At 38.7% G+C, this 20,259-nt stretch overlaps 1 protein-coding gene across 14 annotated transcripts in view; it reads left to right on the top strand.

Moving 5' to 3' along the window:
- BNC2 (basonuclin 2) overlaps positions 1-20,259 on the top strand; it is a 423,941-nt gene that overhangs the window by 267,602 nt on the left and 136,080 nt on the right. For all 14 annotated transcript variants that reach the window (XM_046664181.1, XM_046664177.1, XM_046664178.1 and 11 more), the window contains one exon: positions 561-663. In XM_046664181.1, coding sequence (XP_046520137.1) covers positions 561-663 — 103 coding nt within the window. The remainder of the gene's footprint in view (positions 1-560; positions 664-20,259) is intronic.

The raw sequence follows: 20,259 nt of genomic DNA, 5'->3' as shown, positions 1-20,259 counted from the left end.
TGATAAATAATACCAGCAGGATGCTGGGCCAACGGGAGTGTCTCTCAAAATGTATCTGAAAGATTAACAAAGCATTTAAATGAAACTCAGCAGAAGAAAAGTAATATTCTAATAATAATATTTATATGTCATATTTTACTTTCACCAACATTCCACTTGAACATTATTCTATTAGAATATATGCTTTTTGCATTATTGCCAAGTGGATAAACTTAAGTGGAAATATATAGTAGCAGCAATACTTTTTTCTCTCTTGGATCTCTGATGTCCAGCATCTTTTAGAATATGTAATCCTTTATTCTTACTCTGCTCGGTCTACGTTTCTAATTTCAAGGTTACATATAAATAACATGAGACATTCTATTTGTGAACGAGGGTTTTTTTCTTACACTTTTTTTGTAAGAGATTTTGATGGTTTCAAAATTTATTTTTAAAACTCTCCGGGCCCCTATCAACATAAAGCCTTTAAAAATGGCAGTGATATTATTTATTAAAATAGTGAAGAAATATAGTACCTTTGAACAGAGGCTGATCATTTTTTTCCCTCCTTTATTTTTCAGGCCATCCGTTGCACACTGGTAAACTGCACATGTGAGTGTTTTCAGCCGGGGAAGATTAACCTGAGGACTTGCGATCAGTGTAAACATGGCTGGGTGGCACATGGTGAGGAAAATCTGGACTTTTCTTCCCGTTCTCGTTATGTTCATGTGAATGTGCGTATTTTTTCAGAGCAGTCACTGGCCTGGCGAAGAGAGGGGTCAGCTGTGCTCCAAGTGTTAGTTAACATTCAGCCTGCAGCTCGCAAATAGCATATTCTCTGCTCCAAGAAGTGAGGCTGGGCGAGCCGCTCTCGGCAGAAGGGCGAGATGTTTATAGGACAGTTGGGCTGTGGGGTTCTGACTGAACATAGCCGCAGCCAGCCAGCACCAGGCCCGATGGAAACTCAAACATACCACAGTTGGCCTTTCAGGGCTTGGACCTCAGAGGGAAGCTGGCAAATCCTCTTTGCTTGAGGAGAACTCCTTGATGACTGCTCACCCTTGTCATATGCGTTAGGGGCTGCATTTATCCTCCCAGATGTTAAATTTTGTATGGTCTAAGGTGGGTAAGAGACTGAACGGGAACATTATTTGGCTGGTATCTGAAAAAATAATCTGTAAATACCCCCTTTCAGTGTGCGTTGGGATTGGAGGTGGCCGGTGCTGGTGGGGAGTGTGGGCTCTGTATAGGTGTGTGTCAGGGGCGAGGGTGACCCAGGGCGAAGGCTGGAAGTGTTGAGGCTTTCTGCCAGATGCGCAGAGCTGTTCAGTCAGTGTGCCTTGACCGAGCATTTAACATGTTCTTAGGTATGGTTTATGTTTTTTACATTTAGGCGAAAGGAGACTTGGAAAGGAGCAGAGACATTTTCTTCACTTCCTAGACTGTAGAATTTTAAAAGATAGGTAATGTTTATAAAAGAAATCCTGGCTTGAGATTTTTTTGACAGCCTGGGGTATTGGCTCTTAAGTGGACATATTCTTCATTCCCAAGCAGTGCCAAATATCCAGTGGGTTGTATTTTTATAAATGTCATGTTATTCTAGCAAGATCTGAGGTAGCAGCACCGGGCCGTGCCGTGAAATGCTTTTAATTTATCATGTACCTTGCTTGTTAGGGCGTGTATCTGGCATTGTGAGGACATGTCAGCCATGTTTCTGTGAGAGAGAAGAGGTAGATACAGTCGTATGAGGGGAACACACTGGAAGGGGTGTGCCTGGCAGACATAGCCACAGTCCCTTGGTGCCCCCAGGAATGGAACTCTTTTCTGCTACATCAGCACAGCCAAAATCTTTAACAACTCTCAGTGCAGTTGTGAACAATGGATGAGCTGCCGTTACTTTGACCATTTGTGTTTATATGGTACTACATTGGACAATTTCTTCTCTCTTCCTATGTTAGTTTGCCAGGGCTGCCATAACAAAATACCCTAGCCCGGGTGGCTTGGAACATCAGAAATTCATTTTCTCACGGTTCTGGAGGCTGGAAGTCCAAAGTGAGGGTGTCAGTCGTGAAGGTTCGTTTCATTCTGAGGACTCTCTTCCTGGCTTGCAGGTGACCGCCCTCTCGCTGTGGCCTCAAATGGTCTTTCCTCTGTGGGCGCACGCCCCTGGTGTGTCTGTGCATCCAGATTTCCTCTTCTTACAAGAATACCAGTCAGAGTGGATTAGGACCCACCCTCAAGGCCTTAGTTTAACTTAATCACCTCTTTAAAGGCCGTCTCGCCAAATACAATCACCTTCTGAAGGACTGGGGTAAAGGCTTCCAGATATGAATTGGGGGGGGGGGGTGCACTATTCAGCCCATAGCACTTCCTAAATATTCTTCTTTCCCTGGAGTAGTACTGGCTTTGCTAGGTAATAGGAACAGAGCTGATGTCCCAAGTCCGTCAAGAATCATGAAGGCGGCTTGGGTTCAAATCCCAGCTCTGCACCTTCACTGGCAGGTAGCTCAACTCTCTGCATCTCAGTTTTCTTATCTGTGATATAGGAATAATAATACCTACTTTGCCAGGATTATTGTGAAAATTAAAGATAAAATATACGAAACCTTTAAAGTAAATAATACGTGTAAAAAAGTAACAAACTGGACAATGAATGAGCAATAAAGGCGAGTCAATCATTAAACAAAGGACTTTTCATTTACTCACAGTTTTTCCAAAGCCATCTTGTGTTACCATCATATATCTACTGTGGTAGCCTTGTGAGTATAAAAGTTTACTGTGTCACCAGTTTGTTTTATCTGTCCAACTTCCACATGTATATTACATTAGTAGTGTAATGGGGGAAAAAGGCAATATTTCTTCCTTTTCGAACAACATAAATTATTCTTGGCCAATGGTTGTTTCTAAAGCTTTCTGAAGGATGTGATTTTTCACCAAACTTGAATAAGGTATTTCTGTTACACCAAGCTGTGCTTTTCCTACTGTGTCATTAGAAATTCTGTGATTCTGGGATATTAATTTTGGAGTTTCTCAGATGTAACTTTCCCTCACCACCGTTATCACCTTGACCTCTCTTTTCCGCCACAACAGAGATATATGTGTATGCAATTCAAAATATGTACACGCAGTTAGACAAATCCCATTCTTCCCCTGTTCGTTAGGGCAAATGTGACAGTGAGGGGGTGGCTTCTAGCTTTTGAGTTGGCCTTGGGATGAGAGCGCCCACTCCTTTTGCCCTTAGCATTTCAACCAGTTGCTTCATTCTCTCCCCCTGCACAGAAGCCCTGAAATCATGTCTCCAAGTATTTTAGCTCAGAGGTGAGACACAGCCGTCTTCCTGGCCGCCTTACATAGTACGATGTCCCATGTATAGAACAAAGAGGAAGTAACTTGTTTTTTCTAGTGTGTGATTTTTCTCTGAAAGTGGATGGAACAGCCGTACAACTACTGAGATACATCTCGCAGAAGTGTTTCGTCATAGCAGTGAACACACTCCACCTATTTATTGTGCTGTTAAAAAAATTTTTCAGGGACCACCCGTGGCCGAGTGGTTAAGTTCATGCGCTCTGCCCTGGTGGCCCAGGATTTCGCCGGTTCACATCCCGGGCATGGGCATGGTACCACTCATCAGGCCATGCTGAGGTGGCGTCCCACATAGCACAACCAGAGGCACTCACAACTAGAACATACAAGTATGTACTGGGGGTCTTTGGGGAGAAGAAGAAGAAGAAGGAAGAAAAAGAAGATTGGCAACAGATGTTAGCTCAGGTGCCAATCTTTCTTTTTTAAAAAAAAAGTTTCATGTTTGCTGCTAAAAAATAACCAAATGCACAAATCAGGTGTTACCTACAGAAAGAATTTTTAGAAATTTGTTGGCTTCTTTTGAATAAATGTCTTCCTATGTCTTCTTTGTTAGCAGCATCTTCAGTTTCTTCATAAGATGTTGGATTTCATGGATCATTATATATCATATGTGTATATATATATATATACACACACTCACTCGTTTCATTGCCTTCCAGATTGCTTCTTAAATCTGCTTGAATTATTGACATTAGCTGCTTTATAAAAATCTTGAGAAAGAAGTTTTAGAAAATTAAAGGAGTGAGTGATTAATTCATCATACTGTAACACCTGAGTTGTGAAATTACTCATTGGGTTGTGGTGCTTTCACAAATTATTTCCTTGAAATCTTTAGCACCACTGAGTTAAGGCAGGGAGAAAAACAAAAACGGTTCCTTGACTACAAATGGGTATTTCCCACTGAATTAATAAAGGATTTCCTTCCCTTTTTCCCCATTAAGGAATTTCAGCTCTTTCACTGTGATACTAGAAAACAGGGCTTTATTGAATTTAACTTTAAAACAACCTTTTTTTGGTATAGGATGTCCATGTCCATAGTGTATAACCCAGTTTCTAATTTTGTCATATTTCTGTTCTGAGTCCTTGGATAAAGCCCTCCGCCATGCTGCCACTTGATTCATTTAGCAACTATATTTTATCTGTTTGCATTATCTTTTCTTTGCTTTTTTCTCATTCACCTAAAATGATCAGAGTGAGTCTTGGGGGAAAAAAAGACAAAAAACATTTCCTGCAAGTTTTAATTCTTCTTGGTTCGGAAGTGCCAAAATGAGTTATCAGGATAAGAGCAGTAATGGGCTTCTTTTCTAGTGACATAAGTGCTTATGTTGGTAGAAATTGTTGCATTTTGAGCCTTTTGCACCACACTAAAGTAATAATTCTAACATACGCAGAATTGAAGCTTCCACCAAAGATTTCGCATAGTCTTAGAAATTAGCAAGTATTACCACTATATACCCAGTGGTAGGTAAGGGTGGGGGGTGGGAGGAACACTGCTCCCTATTCATCATTCTCCTTTGAGGAAGCTGCTTCTAATGAGAAGTCTTACCCCTAGGACTTCGTTGTCTTTGGGAAAAACTGGCGACATGGTGTAAAGGTTGAGAACTATTGTACCAGACCATTTTTATTATTTATTATTTGCAAATTAGTTTTAAAGTGCCTAGTCTAGATGAAGACTTTATTTCTAAACTGCTAAATTAATATAAATAAAGTAGTAAAAATTTTTAAAAAGTAAACTATATTCTAAATGATTCTAGGAAATATTTAATGATAATCCAAGATAATTGGAAAATTGGGTTTTTTTTCGTGATGGGGTATATTTGATTTGTCTGTCGATAAAAGAGGTGGGAAGATTTTAGAAAGGTAATTTATTTCCTTTACTAGATGAGTAATTTTTACTTCTGATGAAGCCCATTTGTTAAAATTACTTTTAAAAAAAATTTCACTGTTTCTTTGTGTGTCTAGTAAGCATTTGGCCAAGGATATGAAGGTGATGAATAAAAAATGTATCCCATAGCTTAATGAACCCCACAGCAGCTTTCTCAGTACAAATTATTTTCTTTATAGAATACTTTGACTTTACACCGAAAGGATGTGCCATTCCACCAAGCTTCATGAATGTTAGAATTTTCATTCATTTCCAAGCAATCTGAATTAACGCTAGTTAATTCCTTTGGCTGAGGTCTGCTTGTGAGAATGCTTGTTGCACTGGAGTTCTTGAGACATTTTCTTTATTATGTTCTATAAATGTGATTTCTCTTTACTACTTGCAGTTCATTCAAGGAAGAGATAGTCCCACTTTATTACTTTCATTATTTGTTCATCAAGCCAGCTGCTTTCTTGCCAGTATCCACACTGTTCAGATTTTTTTCATGTCAATGAGCAGACTTGGCCTGCATCATGTGGATCATCAATGAATAGGTATTTATTAAACATACATCATATGTAAAGTACTGTGCCAAGGATCCTTTGGTTCTTCAGTTCTGTGCCACAGGAAATGGTGAGCAGCATAAAGTTAATTTAGTGTCAGATACCAACCAGTTTTATGGTTTAATGTAGTGTAAGACTTAATATTCATATAATCCATTAATTTCAAACCGTTCTTTTTTATAATTCACTGGAAGTAATTTTTCTCTTTTTTTCTCAGCGTCATTGAATTTGAATTCTCAGCTCCTTACTTGATATGTCTTATCAGAACAGAGGTATTTATAGAGACCCATACCCAAATTGAAAATATAGGATATGTTGTACACTAAAACGAATACAATGTTGTATGTCAGTTATACCTTAATAAAAGAAAAGAAAATATAAGACATCTCATTAAATTTTAATTTCAGGTAAACAACAAATAATTTCTTTTAGTATAGCATGTACCATGCAAATTTAGCTGAATGTCCTGTTTTTATTTGCTAAATCTGGCAAGTGTACACCTAAAAGAAAATCCTGGTTAGGCTTCATTTGCATAAATCAGGGGCATTGGTTTGGAGCAGTCTATAATCAAAAATCTTTTATGACAGTCCTACGTTTAGAATCTCGAGATCTCAGTTTTCTGTTTACAAATTCCTCAAATTTGTTGGCAGCCTGGTGCTTTATATGGACTTAAGCAAGGCGGATCAAAACCAGTAATTTTTCATTTTACCCCTTGAAAGGTCACATGTCTATTAGTTGTCCCAGTCTGTGCTCTTCTTATGAATTGTCTAAACATCTGTGAAAGTAGTTTATCCCCAACTGCTAACTCTGTAATATTCTCCCTGACTTGAGTCCAAAAGCCAGTATAACTAAAGTCGTAGTAACCTTTCCTTCCCCAGCCTCTTTCTTCCCAGTCTTCTCCCCCTCCCACCCCAAATGGAAGTCCTCCATCATAAGCAATAAAGCATGACAGTTCTCTGACATCATGCTCATTCTGAGTAACTCAGCAGCAGTTTCTATAAGATAATTTGTAAATTTGTCAAGATTAAGAGAGGAGGGTGAGTAAAGCTGAGTTTCCTCTGACAAAGGAAGGTAATGCTCCCAGATATTAACTTGTGAGAAAGCCCTGGACCCCTTTGCTGCCCTGAAGATTGTTCCAACAAGAGTGAATTTTGCTTTGGGAGAGAATTGTTGCAGGGGGTCATTTAGGATTTAGTGAAAAGTGTAAGAAAGGTTCTGGCTTGATTTCCTCCACACTGGGGAGTAAATGCAGGCTTTGCAGTGGCGCAAAGTGAGAACATGATCGTTTGGGAAGATGTGGGAGGTCATGCTTCTAGGGCTCTGGTTAGAAACACGTGGGTAGAAACACCACAGTCCTCTTCCCCTGGTGCACTGGTTTGGAAGAGGTGACAACTGATGCTTTCTAGTAGACTTAGTTCTTCCAGATTGTCATACTGAAACCTGGCTTGCCTAGCTGCCAAATCCTCTTTCACCTAGGGAAACCAGCTCATAGCTCTGGTGAGGCAGCTGGGTTCTGGTCTCTCCACGCACAAAGTCCTTGAACATTTCTCCACTTATTTTTACTTTAGAGTGCAAAAACAAGGCCATTTTCCTGCCTGGCACAGGAACCTTTTTGCTTGACCTGAGGGCACCGTGTCCTCTTCTGCTTCTCTCCGTTACTCCCTGATCACAGCTGATATGCTTTAAAGGGAGGACGTCCTCACAAATGCAAAGGTTCGGTGCTTGATTAATGGCATTAACTATATTCTTATTGTGTCCCTGAGCTGCTTACTTTGATTTGTTTCTCAGCCTGCCCACCTTTGGGATGGGGCTTTGAACTCCCTAAAGTTTTTTTTTTTTTTAATCACAGCACAAACAGTGCCTCCCCTTCAAAGTCCTGGGCTCTCTGCCTATTAGCTTCCCAGATTTTTTTTCCAGCTCCATTTTATTCAGCTGGAACATAAGGTGCATCTGGTAAATTCTGGCCTCTAAAGTGTACAGGGCCGGCCCACTGCTGAGGAGTTTCTGGGGGAGGATCTTGAGGTTGAAACCTACAGAGCTGAGCCCCAGTATATGAAGAAGCTTCAGGTGCACAAATGGGAGGCATGATAGAAAAGTAGGTGAGAGTACAACTCTGTTTAGGTTCACATCCTGGCTCTACCACCTACTATCCGTAGAACTGTGGCCAAGTTACGCACTCTCTGTTTTCTCATCTGTGAAATGTGGATAATAGTAGTGCCTAGCTTGTGGGGTCCTTCTTAGGATTAAATAAAATAATCCACTTAATAAGTTAGTTGTTTTTATTGCTAGACTCTTACAGAAATAGAACTTCAATCTTGAGGACATGACAGACATGTTTTCGTAGTTTAGTGGTTAAAAGTTGGGTGTGGCCAGGCATCTGGTCAAATCCCATGTCAGTGTCTAGTTAGTAAGCCCCAGTTCTTTTATCTGTAAATTCAGATATTAACAGGAACGTACCTAAATATCACAGTGAGGTTTTGAGGAGGATTAAATGCAAGAGTGGACTTAATGATAATCCCTAGAGCCTCACTTACGGTGCGGATGTGGAAGGGGGTGGGGTGAGCCGCCTTTCCCTTCCAGGGTAGGTTTCCTCAGTGCCCAGACAGAGTTTAGGTCACTAGTTCTTTTGGCTGTGGGGCCAAGTGTTCCCCAGGTGAACTTGTTTTCCCTAGCAAATCCAGTCTGGTTCCATACCTTCTATTTCCCCTAAAATGTCATTTGAGCCCTTATTTGCACAGAAGTCGGAAACACTGGATCCCGAAAGTCACATTTTGAGAAGTGCAGACCAGTTGAAATCGAATTGTAAGAGTACTTATCTGTCAAAACTCTAAAAACCAGAAGTAGATGAATTTTAGACAGTGTTAAGGCTACTTTTGCCTATTTTCACACCTATATTCTTGTATGCGAAGTGCTTTGATGGGCTAGCCACTTTATCATTTTATTGCACTTTATTACATCATAAATTTTTATATCTTGCTAACGATCCTACAGGAAGCTTAATTGTTTATAGGAACATCTTAATTAACTGGAGTTCACCAGGTTAAGCAGAACACAAATTGAAGGGGTTATAAATGAAGCATGCTCAGCTCCTCTTGTTTTACTCAGGTGCGCTGTTGAGATCCACTAAGGTTCTTCTGGGTCATGGGGACCCAGTATGCCTCAGCAATATCATGTGGATGCTCTCGACCATTCTGCCTTCTCTACTGTATCATAAGTGATGACTTCTTCCAAGCTTGGCCATGCCCCTCCCACCCCTTTATTGAAGAATGAATTCACAGGGTGAAATTAATACGGTATATCAGAGAAATTCTGACTTGTATTGTGGGAGGCATAAAATGTTTATGAATCCTATTCCTTACCAGGTTTTGCCTTCTAGGAGGGTAGATGTTTGTAACTTTTCAAAAGCTTCTTGAATTAATCTGTTATTAGTTAGTGAGCATATAGCCAGCATTGTATAGAAAGTATTTTAAAGAGTTAACTGCCACAATTGGATAGACTCATGAGCAGTATCTCTTAAGGGGCTCAGTAGTAAGGTCCCTCTCTCCTTGGAGCTGCTCCTTGATACCCAGGGAAATCCCTACTCCTGGCCTCCTAGCCTGCTGTATGGTCAAGTGACACTAAATGTAAGCGCAAACCCATCTAATTGAAAGGATAGTTTGCATGGCCAAGCAATGCAAAGGAAGCTCTCAAACTGGCTGACCAATAAGGAAGCCACAGTTGTGGACCCGGGCACTTGAAATGGGGCTAGTCCAAATTGCAATCGGTTGTAAGTATAAAGTATACACTGGATTGGGAGATGTAATCTTTAAAAAAATATATAAAATATCCATTCAGAATTGTTCTTATACATATTGATAATATTTTTGATGTATTGGATTACATAGAATAAGTTTTTAAAAATGTTTCATTGTGTTTTTTTTTCTTTTTACTTTTTAAATGAGACTAGAAAGATTAAAATTACATATGTGACTCAAATTATGTTTCTGTTCGACACGGCTGTTCTAGGTGTGAGAGAATATGTTTGGAGAATGAAACTTACTTAGGTTGAAGTGGTTTGCCAGTAGGGGAGTTAGTATGGGTGCAAGAATCCTGAAAACCACTCAGGCTCTTGTCCTTGCTTCCCCCATCACTGGGAACTCTTTTCCAACCTTCGTGCCTTCACTCTTGCTGCCCTATTGATCCTGTCCAGTCTGTCCTCTGCCCTGGTCATCGGGGAAGAGGGATCTCCCTCGCCCCCAGGAGCAGTTGTGTTCCATTCGGTATGCTCTCTGTGCACTTCGCTGAGACCGGAAGGGTGGTTTCTGTGTACGCCGATCCCTCTGAGGATGGGAGCTCAGGAAGGGCACTTCCTCCTCTCTGTGTGGTGATGCCCACTGCAGCATCTCCCACGTGCAGCACTCGGAACAAAGGTGTGTGGAAACTCTGAAGTGTATCTGAGAGTCTCTGATTGCCAACTGCCAGTCCCTTTTCCAGCAGCCCCTTCCCCTTTTGGGTGGTAAGCACAGCCTGCAGACACCTTGCATTTCTCTCTTCCAACCTTCAGTCTGCTATATTCCTGTATGTCTTCAGACAACAAAACAAGTGAAAGGTGGGTGGGAGGTTTTAGTAGCCTAACTTACCAGGAAGTAAATTTTAGAGAAGTTAAATTTATTTGATCATTAACAGATGTTGGCATTTTTGTTTTATTCAGAAGATTTGGTCTTGAGTGAAATATCTTCTACTTTTATTCTCAAATACTCCTTTGCCTGCAAAAATCTGAGGATAAGAATTTCTCCCCTCCCCCTCTTTCGGCTGTTCATGTTTTCCACTATCAGTAAAAATTAAAAAACAAATCAACCTCTAACATAAAAGAAAACACCTGTTTGGCTTAGAGAAATTGGCCAGGGAGGTCTTTTTCCTGACAGGCCAAAAGCGACCATCAACAGGGCCGCTTATAAAAAAAAAAAAAAGTCATTTTTTTTCTTTATTTCATGTGAGCATTGGCAGAAACTCTGACAAGCAGTTCTTCATATTTTATTATGTTCTTGTCTGCAGAATCTCTGTCAGGCAAAAACCTTGTCAGCGGAAAACCTGTCGTAGGATCAGAGGAGACAAAAACAGGTGTCACACAGGCAGTCAAAACTGAAGGAAAAAAAAGATTAGGCTAAAGAGAGAGAGGCAGACAATTACATTAATGCCATTGCTTTTATCTTATAGATGTGTGTTATTATCTCGGGGTGCTGAGTGCGCAATTGCCTCAAAGAAAAGTAGACAGGAGACAAGGGGAAACTTGATAGTTATTAACTGAAGAGGCAGTGTGTCAAAGCTGGACGGGGTTCAAAGTTTTGCAAAGGAAAAAAACTGCAGGCAGCGAGCAACGGCTGTGTGGTTCTGCTTTCGGCTACATAAGCCTAGTAGCAATCTAACATTTTCTACTTGGAAACAGATCATAGAGAGAAAAATTAATGAAAGATTTCATTTGCAGGTTTTTGGGGGTAACATTTATTCTATATACATGCTACGGAATCATAATCTTTTCTCTCTCATAAAATCTTGCCACGATGTGAGACGTGGAAGGGCATGAAGACAGGTATTTGTCAGTTCAGCTGTGTTGTTTGGATATGTTTAAAACACCTATTATCAACACACTTTTAATTAAAAAAAGCTATTAAGAAGCCCTTTTACTAAGTGTGAACATCTGTACGTGCAAGCTGTAAATTAGGAGATCACATATGTGAGCCTCAGTCAGAGACTAAATGAACTTGGCAAGTGTTTTCTATTACTGGTTTTTAAATACAGTAAAATATCTAAGGGGAAAATTGCTACATTTAAAAATTTGGATTTATTTTTTTGTTTGTATCAGCACTGATTAATAGAAGTTTTCTTCTTATTAGAAATTAGAGTCGTTATCATATCAAATTGGTAACTGGAATTCGAAGAGCTAACCAGTATCTGCCCTGTTTCTTTGTTCACACATCTCAGGAGATTTATTTTCTGAAAGTTTGGACTCCATTAAATATTTGTAATGGTATAAACATTTTTGTTTTTGCCAGTGGCCTAAACTCTGAGAGCCATTTAGCCTTGCTGATAACTCATATATGTCAAATAGCCAACTAGCACAGAATGGGAGTGTTACTTGAAGCTTTCTCTGTCTGCTTAATTATACGTCGATCATATTAGTGGAAAAATCAGCAAGCATTGCTCTAGTCCTTAACATTTTTTGCTCATGCACTTAACAATTGGTTAGTGTAGACTTTTCCTAAGACTCAAGACTGCCTTCTTAACTCTTTTTATGAGCAAATCTTTATATAGGGTCTTTTATCCCGCTAGTCAAGGATGCAAAGCAGTTTGATACTTGACATATGCATTAAGCAAATCCGGCAATCCAGAAGAAAACACACATCAGTGTCAAAAGTGTGTGTGATAGGCCAGAGTTTTAAGGGATTACAGTGGGGAAAAAAAAAAGAAAGATTGATTATAGATTTAGAATGAGATTTCAGGCTGACTTACTGAGAGAGGAAAGGAAAAATACTTGTGACACAAAGGTGACGTTCATTTAAAAAAAAAAAGACTGAATATAATCATTTCTTTCTTTTGGGTATTTCTTACCAGATGCTGACTTTTTGTATTGCTCTTCTCTCTCAATTTTGAAATATTTCTTTACTACATCTGATCGAGTTTAAAGCATATGTTCTTGGCGTTTACACTGTTTCCTTAGTGAAATTTTTTTTAGATGTATGCTACTTCCAGAAAATTAACTCTTTAAAGCTGATAAATTGGGGGCAGGGTGATTATGCTCTTACGGAAGAATTAGGGTTTTGGTTTGTTTAAAATAAGGACTTACATGGTCTGTTCAAGCAGCAAATTTCAATGTTACCTTTAAAATGGGATGTTTTGTAGTCAGCGTACATTTAATTCATGGGTGCGTCAATTAAATAAAGTGAGGTTTGTATAGTCAACTTTCAGCTAGCCTTGGCGACTAGAGTTGGATAGAAAAGCAGCAGTAATATAATAATCCTCAAACCTGGTTTCAGCAAGTAGATTCAATTACCAAAACTCTTCCTAGACTGACTGTCAAGTTTGCAGATTAAATTTTCTCTTTTCCCCTTACCACCTTCTGATGGAGCTGCTGCAAATGAGGAAGGACGTGCCGCCAGAAGTGGGCCATGCAAGGAGGAAGGAGAGGAAGTAAATGCAAAGACCTGTTTCATCTCCTAGCCAGGAGAGAGAGCTTCTGAGTGGCCAGGCGTTGACAGTCTACTTTCATGTGTTCCTCAGTCAGACTTTAATGATTTCCAAAGTCTGTTGTGAAGACTTTATTATGCATAAGGCCACAGGGGGGAAATGCCAATCAGTTTGAAATATTACCTATATAGTCTCAGGTGGAGCTCAAATTCTACCCTGGACTAATTGTGGGTGTTTGGGTGTGCATATCCACATGCTCTCAAAGCTACATGTCAACTGGGGATGATTAACATCCATAGGACAGTGGGGTCTCATTGGTACTCCTTTTGTCCCCATTTCCTTCCCTACAGGTTAGAATCACATTCATAATGGACTATAAGAGTATTCATATACTTATCCCTCATGTATTGAGGAACAAGAAAAAAATCAAGGACCATTCACATAAGGTTTTTAAGGTATAGAAATGCAATCAGGGTTTATGGAGGCTCAGTGGAGTTTTTTGACTTAAAAACACTGACACGCTATTTGTTCAAGAAAAAAAATAAACCCTTCACACATAAGGGCTGACAGTTTTTATCAGCAGGCTTGGGGATCAACTCTTTCAGCTACATATCATTCCTTTTCTTCTTTCCTTAAAAAAATTCTAGAAGCAAGCCTTCTCTCTCCATGGTATTAAATATCCTAATTAATTCAACCTTGACAGTTACGGTTAGAAAGTTGTGACTTAAATGGAACATGAGTTATTTTGTACTTAATTTGCTCCCAATTACATAGTTCTTTTCCCCAAAAGTAGTGAATAAAACGTGCAGATCTAAATATTACTTCAACTCATGAGAAATTTTTCTCTCAATAACAATCATTGTCCGCCTGCATGATTGATCTCTCGATTCACTAAAAAGTTTTTAATATGTCATCATTGCCATTTATTAATGTTCTCCCCAGGTGCTACAGCTTTTATTAGGATGTGGCTTAAAATCTACGGGTGGGTTAAGCTTTTGCCTTGTGCCCTGATGTTCTTTCCTAGTAGGAGAGTTGAGTCTTCTAATGGGAAAGGATTGATGTTATAATGATTCCAAAGGGCCCCTTTATGATGAAATTCTAAATACGCAAAATCCCATTAAACCTTTAGAAGTTCATGGGCTAGCCACGTTGAAATGACATATCATTATATTGGGTATAGTGTGCATGTTATAAAGTGTGGTATAATTGGAAATTATTGGTCATATTAGCAAGAATGAAGAGCCTCCCACCCTCATAAATTCAGAGGTTATGGCCTAGATATTTGAAGTAGGAAAGAGAACAATACTCTGTGTATAAGTAATTAAAACTTAAAAATCTGATCCCAGAAATTCCTCCAATAAAATCCTGTCACTAACAACTTTATTTTCGAACTCTTAAAGTGATCGTGGAAAGAATTTCATAAAACAGTACCTTAAAGACGTGTTAAATGTTAGTCTATTGAAAATTAAAATAATCATCTAGGACTCAGAGCTCCTGAAAACTGACCACTTGATGTTGTTAGAATTTGGAATCCTAAGGGGAGTTGAGGCAAGGGACGTGGACTTCTCGAAACAATTAGCCTTGTAATTTAAGGTTCTCTTGGCTTTTTCCCAAAATGAAAGGATAAGGCTTCTTTACTGTTGTTTGTTTTCACTTGTAAAATTGCTTCAAATTAGCATTTAAAAATTGGAAAATATCAAGGGCAGGATTGGAAATTAGTGAAATAAAAGGTTTCCTTTTAGACCGTTTCATACAAATTTTTAATTGTTTTACTCTGCAAAGTAGGTGGCTTTGGAAAAAAAATCTCTCCACTTGGCTCACTTCTTAGTTTATTGAATGGCTGTAACTTCTCGTGGCGGTGCCTCACCAGCTATGCGACGGAGTCCACTGGACATCAGGACTGAAATGTTTGAGCATATTCCTGTGAAAACCACCTAAGTCACTTGAATTTGGCTTTTAAAGAAAGTTATGTTTAAAAAAGTTGTGGAAAACTAAGAACTATAAACTATCACTGAGAGCCAATTTTCTAGGATCAGTGAAAAGCACTTTTATACTCCTACATTAAGAAAAAAAAGTATCTGAATATGTTCTTATTTCTGTGACCTTCACTGAAAATATTGGAAGTGAAGTCTGTAGAATTACAGGTTTACATTTATTTTAATTTATTTGAAGGTTGGGGAGCAATTCCTGCTATTAAAAAGTGAAATAAAAAAATAGTTATTCACATTTTATTTGATAGATGCAAGTTTTTTTTTTTATAACCACCCCTCACCCACCCCTGGCACTATTTTATACATTTAAAAACTGAATTTTATAAAGGATGTTACTTTCTTCTCTAAGTCAGCAATATAGTTAAAAGCATATATTACGTTACATTTATTAGAAATTTTGCATTACATTTTATACTTATTTTACATTTACATTACACACTTACATTAATGAACCACAAAAATCCTGGCTGTTGTCCTTAAAGTGATTCTGTTCTTAACAGAAATGAGTTTTCTTCATCCAGAATTACGTGCCATTTTTGGGTCTTGTGGCTTAGCCACCACTTTCCTTTGGAAAACTATAGATCCTATCAAAGTGTTTATTGAAATTATATACAGGCCTCAATTTCTCCTCTGTTTTATAGCCTGAAAATTACTAGTTTAAGCTTCTGTTTCTGGCATTCCAACGAAATCCAGGTAAATTACGCTCCCTCAGTAACCTAATTCACAGTTTAAGAAGCTCTCACTGTATGAATTGTTTTTCCTTTTTCTAACTAGTAACCATACTATGCAGTTAAACCCTTTTTCCAAGTAAAATTCTACGTACTAAAAAGAAGTTAATTTATCTGTTTGCCTTTTTTTTTTTACTCTAGGCCCTTTACAAAAGAAAAATAATCTTTGTAGATGCTATTCTTACAGTCTTATTGTGTGACTGTTCTCTGATCCCTTTCCACAGTCGTACTGTATCTTTTTCTATAGCTATAAGACCATGAATCTAGCACATCGATCACAAATCTAGTGATTTGTACTATGATTTTCATAATGTCTGTTTTCATAATGTCTGTGCATTATGATCCAGCCTTTGCACCCTTATTGAGCTTATTTTCTTAAACAATTCTAGACTTTATACTGTTTTTACCTAGGAATCCATTGGATGCCCCCAAATAATGCTTGAAGTGGTAGGAAAAGGAATAAATTATGCAAAGTTAGTCAGAATTCCTGCCCGGCCAGCAGCCCCACTTCGCTCACTAAACCGCCATAATTACCTCCCCCCACTGTTCTGTGGAGGAGTGTGAGGAGCAAAGGAGAGGGCTGAGAAAGAGACATGAGTGAGATTAAGAATTTGCTGGCACAGTGGGATCATACATTTAGCCTTTCAGTGCAAATACATAATGGCTTTTTCCTGTTCTTTGCACATTTAACTGTGTTCATCCGTTTAACAATATGAGGACTGAACACTCTGGAGTGGTTATGTTTGAGATACGGTTGCTGCTTAAGATCCAAGCTCTTGTGATAAAAAAAGCACATAAGAGACCCAGTAAATGGGCAGCATATGGTTGGGCTGTAGATGTACATGACTGGCACACGGAAATGCCATCATTGTTCAGACAGTTTGCTCTTAGATGAGGGGACCTCTCAGGCTTCATGGAAAAAGAAAACAGAACTTGAAGATGGAAGAAGAAGGTAGTCAAAAAGGTAAATAAGAAAGAGGAAAGGCATTTGAGGAACAGCATTGAAAATAAAAAATTTAACTGAGCAGATGTAACCCTGCTCATCTCTCCAGCCTCATCTTGAACTGCTCTCCCTTGTTCATGTCCTAGCAGAATTGGCTTTGCCTGGGACACTCCACCCCAACTCTGCACTGAAATTGTGTTCTCATGTCACACACCCAGTTTGTAATTCTGTGTGTTAATGTGTACTTGTTAAAAGTCTCTTTTCCTCATTAGTGTATTAGCTTCAAGAGAGCCTGAATCATGTCTATTTTGTTGTTCACTAAATCTATAAAACTTGATGGAGACCTGGAAATAGTCATTTAGTGTTCAAATATTAAAGTACTAGGAATGTTTGGAAGGCAGTGGGTAACTCACTTTGGTTGGAACAGAGGGCCTGTGTCAGAGTTACTAGGATGGAAAGTAAATCGGTCTGTCCAAGGTCTTCTGACCCAGCTTAAGGATTTTGTACTGGGGGGTGGGGGGCAACATTGGGAAGTTTTGAGCAGAGAAGAGACATGTTCTAAGCAGTCTTTTGAGAAGACTGACTTGAAGGTTATATTTAGGATGTATTAGGCCAGAGAACAGAGGTGGACCAGACCAGCTGGGAGTCACTTGCAGTGATGGAATTAGGAGAGTCTAAAAACTTGCACGTAAGTGGTAGAAGTTAGGGCAGAAAGAAGGGACTGATCCAGGGAAAACTGAAGTGGAAAAGTTCATGGGTACTAAGTAGTCAGAGATAATTTTGAACGTTCTCGCTATATAGTGTTCAGTGAGAAAAGCAACATCAACAAGATAGAAACGTGTATCTATAGTGTGAGCTCAACTACAGACATGCATTGCTTAACAAGAGGGATACGTTCTGAGAAATGCATTAGGCAATTTCGTCACTGTGTGAACATCATAGAGTGTACTTAGACAAATCTAGATGGTATAGCCTACTGCACACCTAGGCTGTATAGTACTAATCTTATGGGACCACCATCATATATGCAGTCTGTCGTTGACTAAAACATCTTTATGTGGTACATGATTGTATACGAAACTATGGATTGAAAAAAGTAGATGCAACTACATCAACATGTAGATAATAGTTGCCTTTGGGTGGTGGGATTATGAATGGTTGTATTTTGTTTGTTTTCCTTTTTCTTGAATTTGCATTTTCTCAATGAGCACCTGTGACATATCCAGTCAGAAAATACCAAAAAAAAAAAAAAAAAAAAAAGGTTTGATTTCAAGCATTTTGGCTTAGTTTCTTAGTCCTATCTTTCACAGCAATAGGGGTCAAGGCCATGTTTGGAGTTGAGGTCATGGAGCTTGGGTAGAGCTCAATTTATAGGTGAGGGATGACCTGCGGAGTGTGAATAGTTGGATTCCTAGAGGCAGACTGTCACAGGTGGGCAGCTGGAGAGGCAGCTCCTCAGGAATCCTGATGGTTCCCCTGCATCTCGTTGATTTCCCCTCCAAATTCCCCAAACTAGAAATTCTTAGTCCTCCTGTAACGCTGCCTTATCTTCACTCCAAGCATCTGTTTTCTTCCCCCTGCTTCTTGGCTTGGTCTTGATTCTGCCCTCCCTTTCCTTTCTCCTTGAATGAAGGTAGTGGTCTTCAAGCTATTGGCGTGCCTGCCCCCAAAAGAATTTTGAAAACCAAGAGCCATCTTAACATTTTCATACACTAAGTAACCTGCCAAGGTCATATAGCAAGTAGGTGGCAGAGCTGGGATTTGAACCCTTGGTGTCTGTCTGTCCTTAATCTGGAGGACACCAAGCACTTTTAAATGTTGAGAACTTTAAATCATTGTTTTAAGTCATTGTTTTTTCTCCTAAACTGTTACTTCCGATTTACTTCCCCCAAATAACATTACCATAAATGCAGTCTTATATTTGCTGGAAAGTCTTTTATCATTCAACTTATCATACATGTCTGCAATGAAAATTAAGAAAATAATAAATCTATGAATGGAAATTTTATTATTTAATTTTGATCAAAGCAATGTAAATAATGCAAATTTTCATAATTTGTTAAACATAAATGGGTTTTTGTCAGAAATACGTGTGTCAATAAAATGGATGGGGCTGTAAATTTTCTTCTTCCCAGATTAGTTCATGTAACCGTGGACTCATTCTAAGAAAGAGAAAAGGTATACTATCAATTCAAGTCCCAATGTTCATTTTTACAGATGTAACTGCTGAAACACCTGTTCACGTGAATTGGTGGGACTAAGAACTTTATCACATCATCATTCAATTCTTAGAAATCATTTCAGATTAGATGCCAAGAATTAACACAATGATCAATTAGTTTTGTTAAAGGAAAGAAATGGAAATCACCCACCTTATTACCCAGAAGTTGTTATAGTCATTCACTTTCTCAATTTCTGGAAAAAGACATATCAAATGCCTATTTATAAATATAGCTGTTAGTCTTTCATTTAGGGGCAGATTGTTTATTCTAGTATACGCAGAAAAGATTGAGAAATTAGTTACTCAAATAACTTCTGCAAAATGTTGTGTTTTTTTTTTAAAAGGAGATACTTTTATCTTACCACTGCAGATTTAGCTATCTTAATTGATGAAAATTTCCACCAGTGCTCTCGGTCAAATTAGCCTGCCAAATCTAACTTCATTTTCATTGGAAAAAATTAAGCTCACATTTCAATTCAAATAAATGTATTAGTATGCATTTCGAGAAAAATTATAAAAACATCAATAAATTATGATCACTAAAACAGTTCAGAATAAAATGTGGACTTAATAAAATTAATTTATTCAGTTATAATAGAAATGCTATTTCTCATTACTCAATTAGCAATGATGTACTATAGTGTATAACATTTTTTTTAATTTTATTTTTTCCTTTTTCTCCCCAAAGCACCCCCAGTACATAGTTGTGTATTTTTTTTTTTAGTTGTGAGTCCTTCTGGTTGTGGCATGTGGGATGCCACCTTAGCGTGGCCTGGTGAGTCGTGCCATGTCCGAGCCCAGGATCCGAACCGGGAAACCCTGGGCCTCCGAAGCAGAGCACGCAAACTTAACCACTCGGCCATGGGGCCAGCCCCTAACTTAAGTTGGCATTAGATCATAACTTATTATAATTTTACTTTTATTAACAAGATGTAGAGAATTTTATAAGATGAAAATGATAATCATAACTGAAATAAACGCTTTGATATTATTTGATTAAATGGGTTATAACTACCTATTAAGTGATAAACATAGTTTCTGCAAGGAATCGTGTAAAACTTCCATCCACAGCCTACCCAGTGTATCTTGCAAATTTTGTAGGTCCAGGAAAATATGGAATTTAAAGCTGTTGGCATCACTTACATGTGTTCAGGGGCTTTTCTTCCCAGTTGATGATACCTCCTAGGGATGAGTATCAGGAAGAGTCGGAAAGAATCATTTCCCTTTGAGTATGTCGGGGGCAAAGCCATTTTTCGTCTTGGACATTTTTGCTTTGCTCTCATCAGATACTTTCTGAAGAGTGATACTTTATTAAAATAGGTGGGAATTCAAGAGGGGAGTTCACTACTGTTGCCCCACCTTATCCTCTATGTGAATTCTGAATATTCCCTAAATATCAGGTTCTAGCTACCCTTTACTTGTATGTGTGTAGTCAGGGAAAGA

The sequence above is a fragment of the Equus quagga genome, chromosome 6, assembly GCF_021613505.1.
Source record: "Equus quagga isolate Etosha38 chromosome 6, UCLA_HA_Equagga_1.0, whole genome shotgun sequence".
Classification (NCBI taxonomy): domain Eukaryota; kingdom Metazoa; phylum Chordata; class Mammalia; order Perissodactyla; family Equidae; genus Equus; species Equus quagga.
Note: the sequence above shows the minus strand (reverse complement) of the source record. Positions and strands in the feature narration are given on the sequence as shown.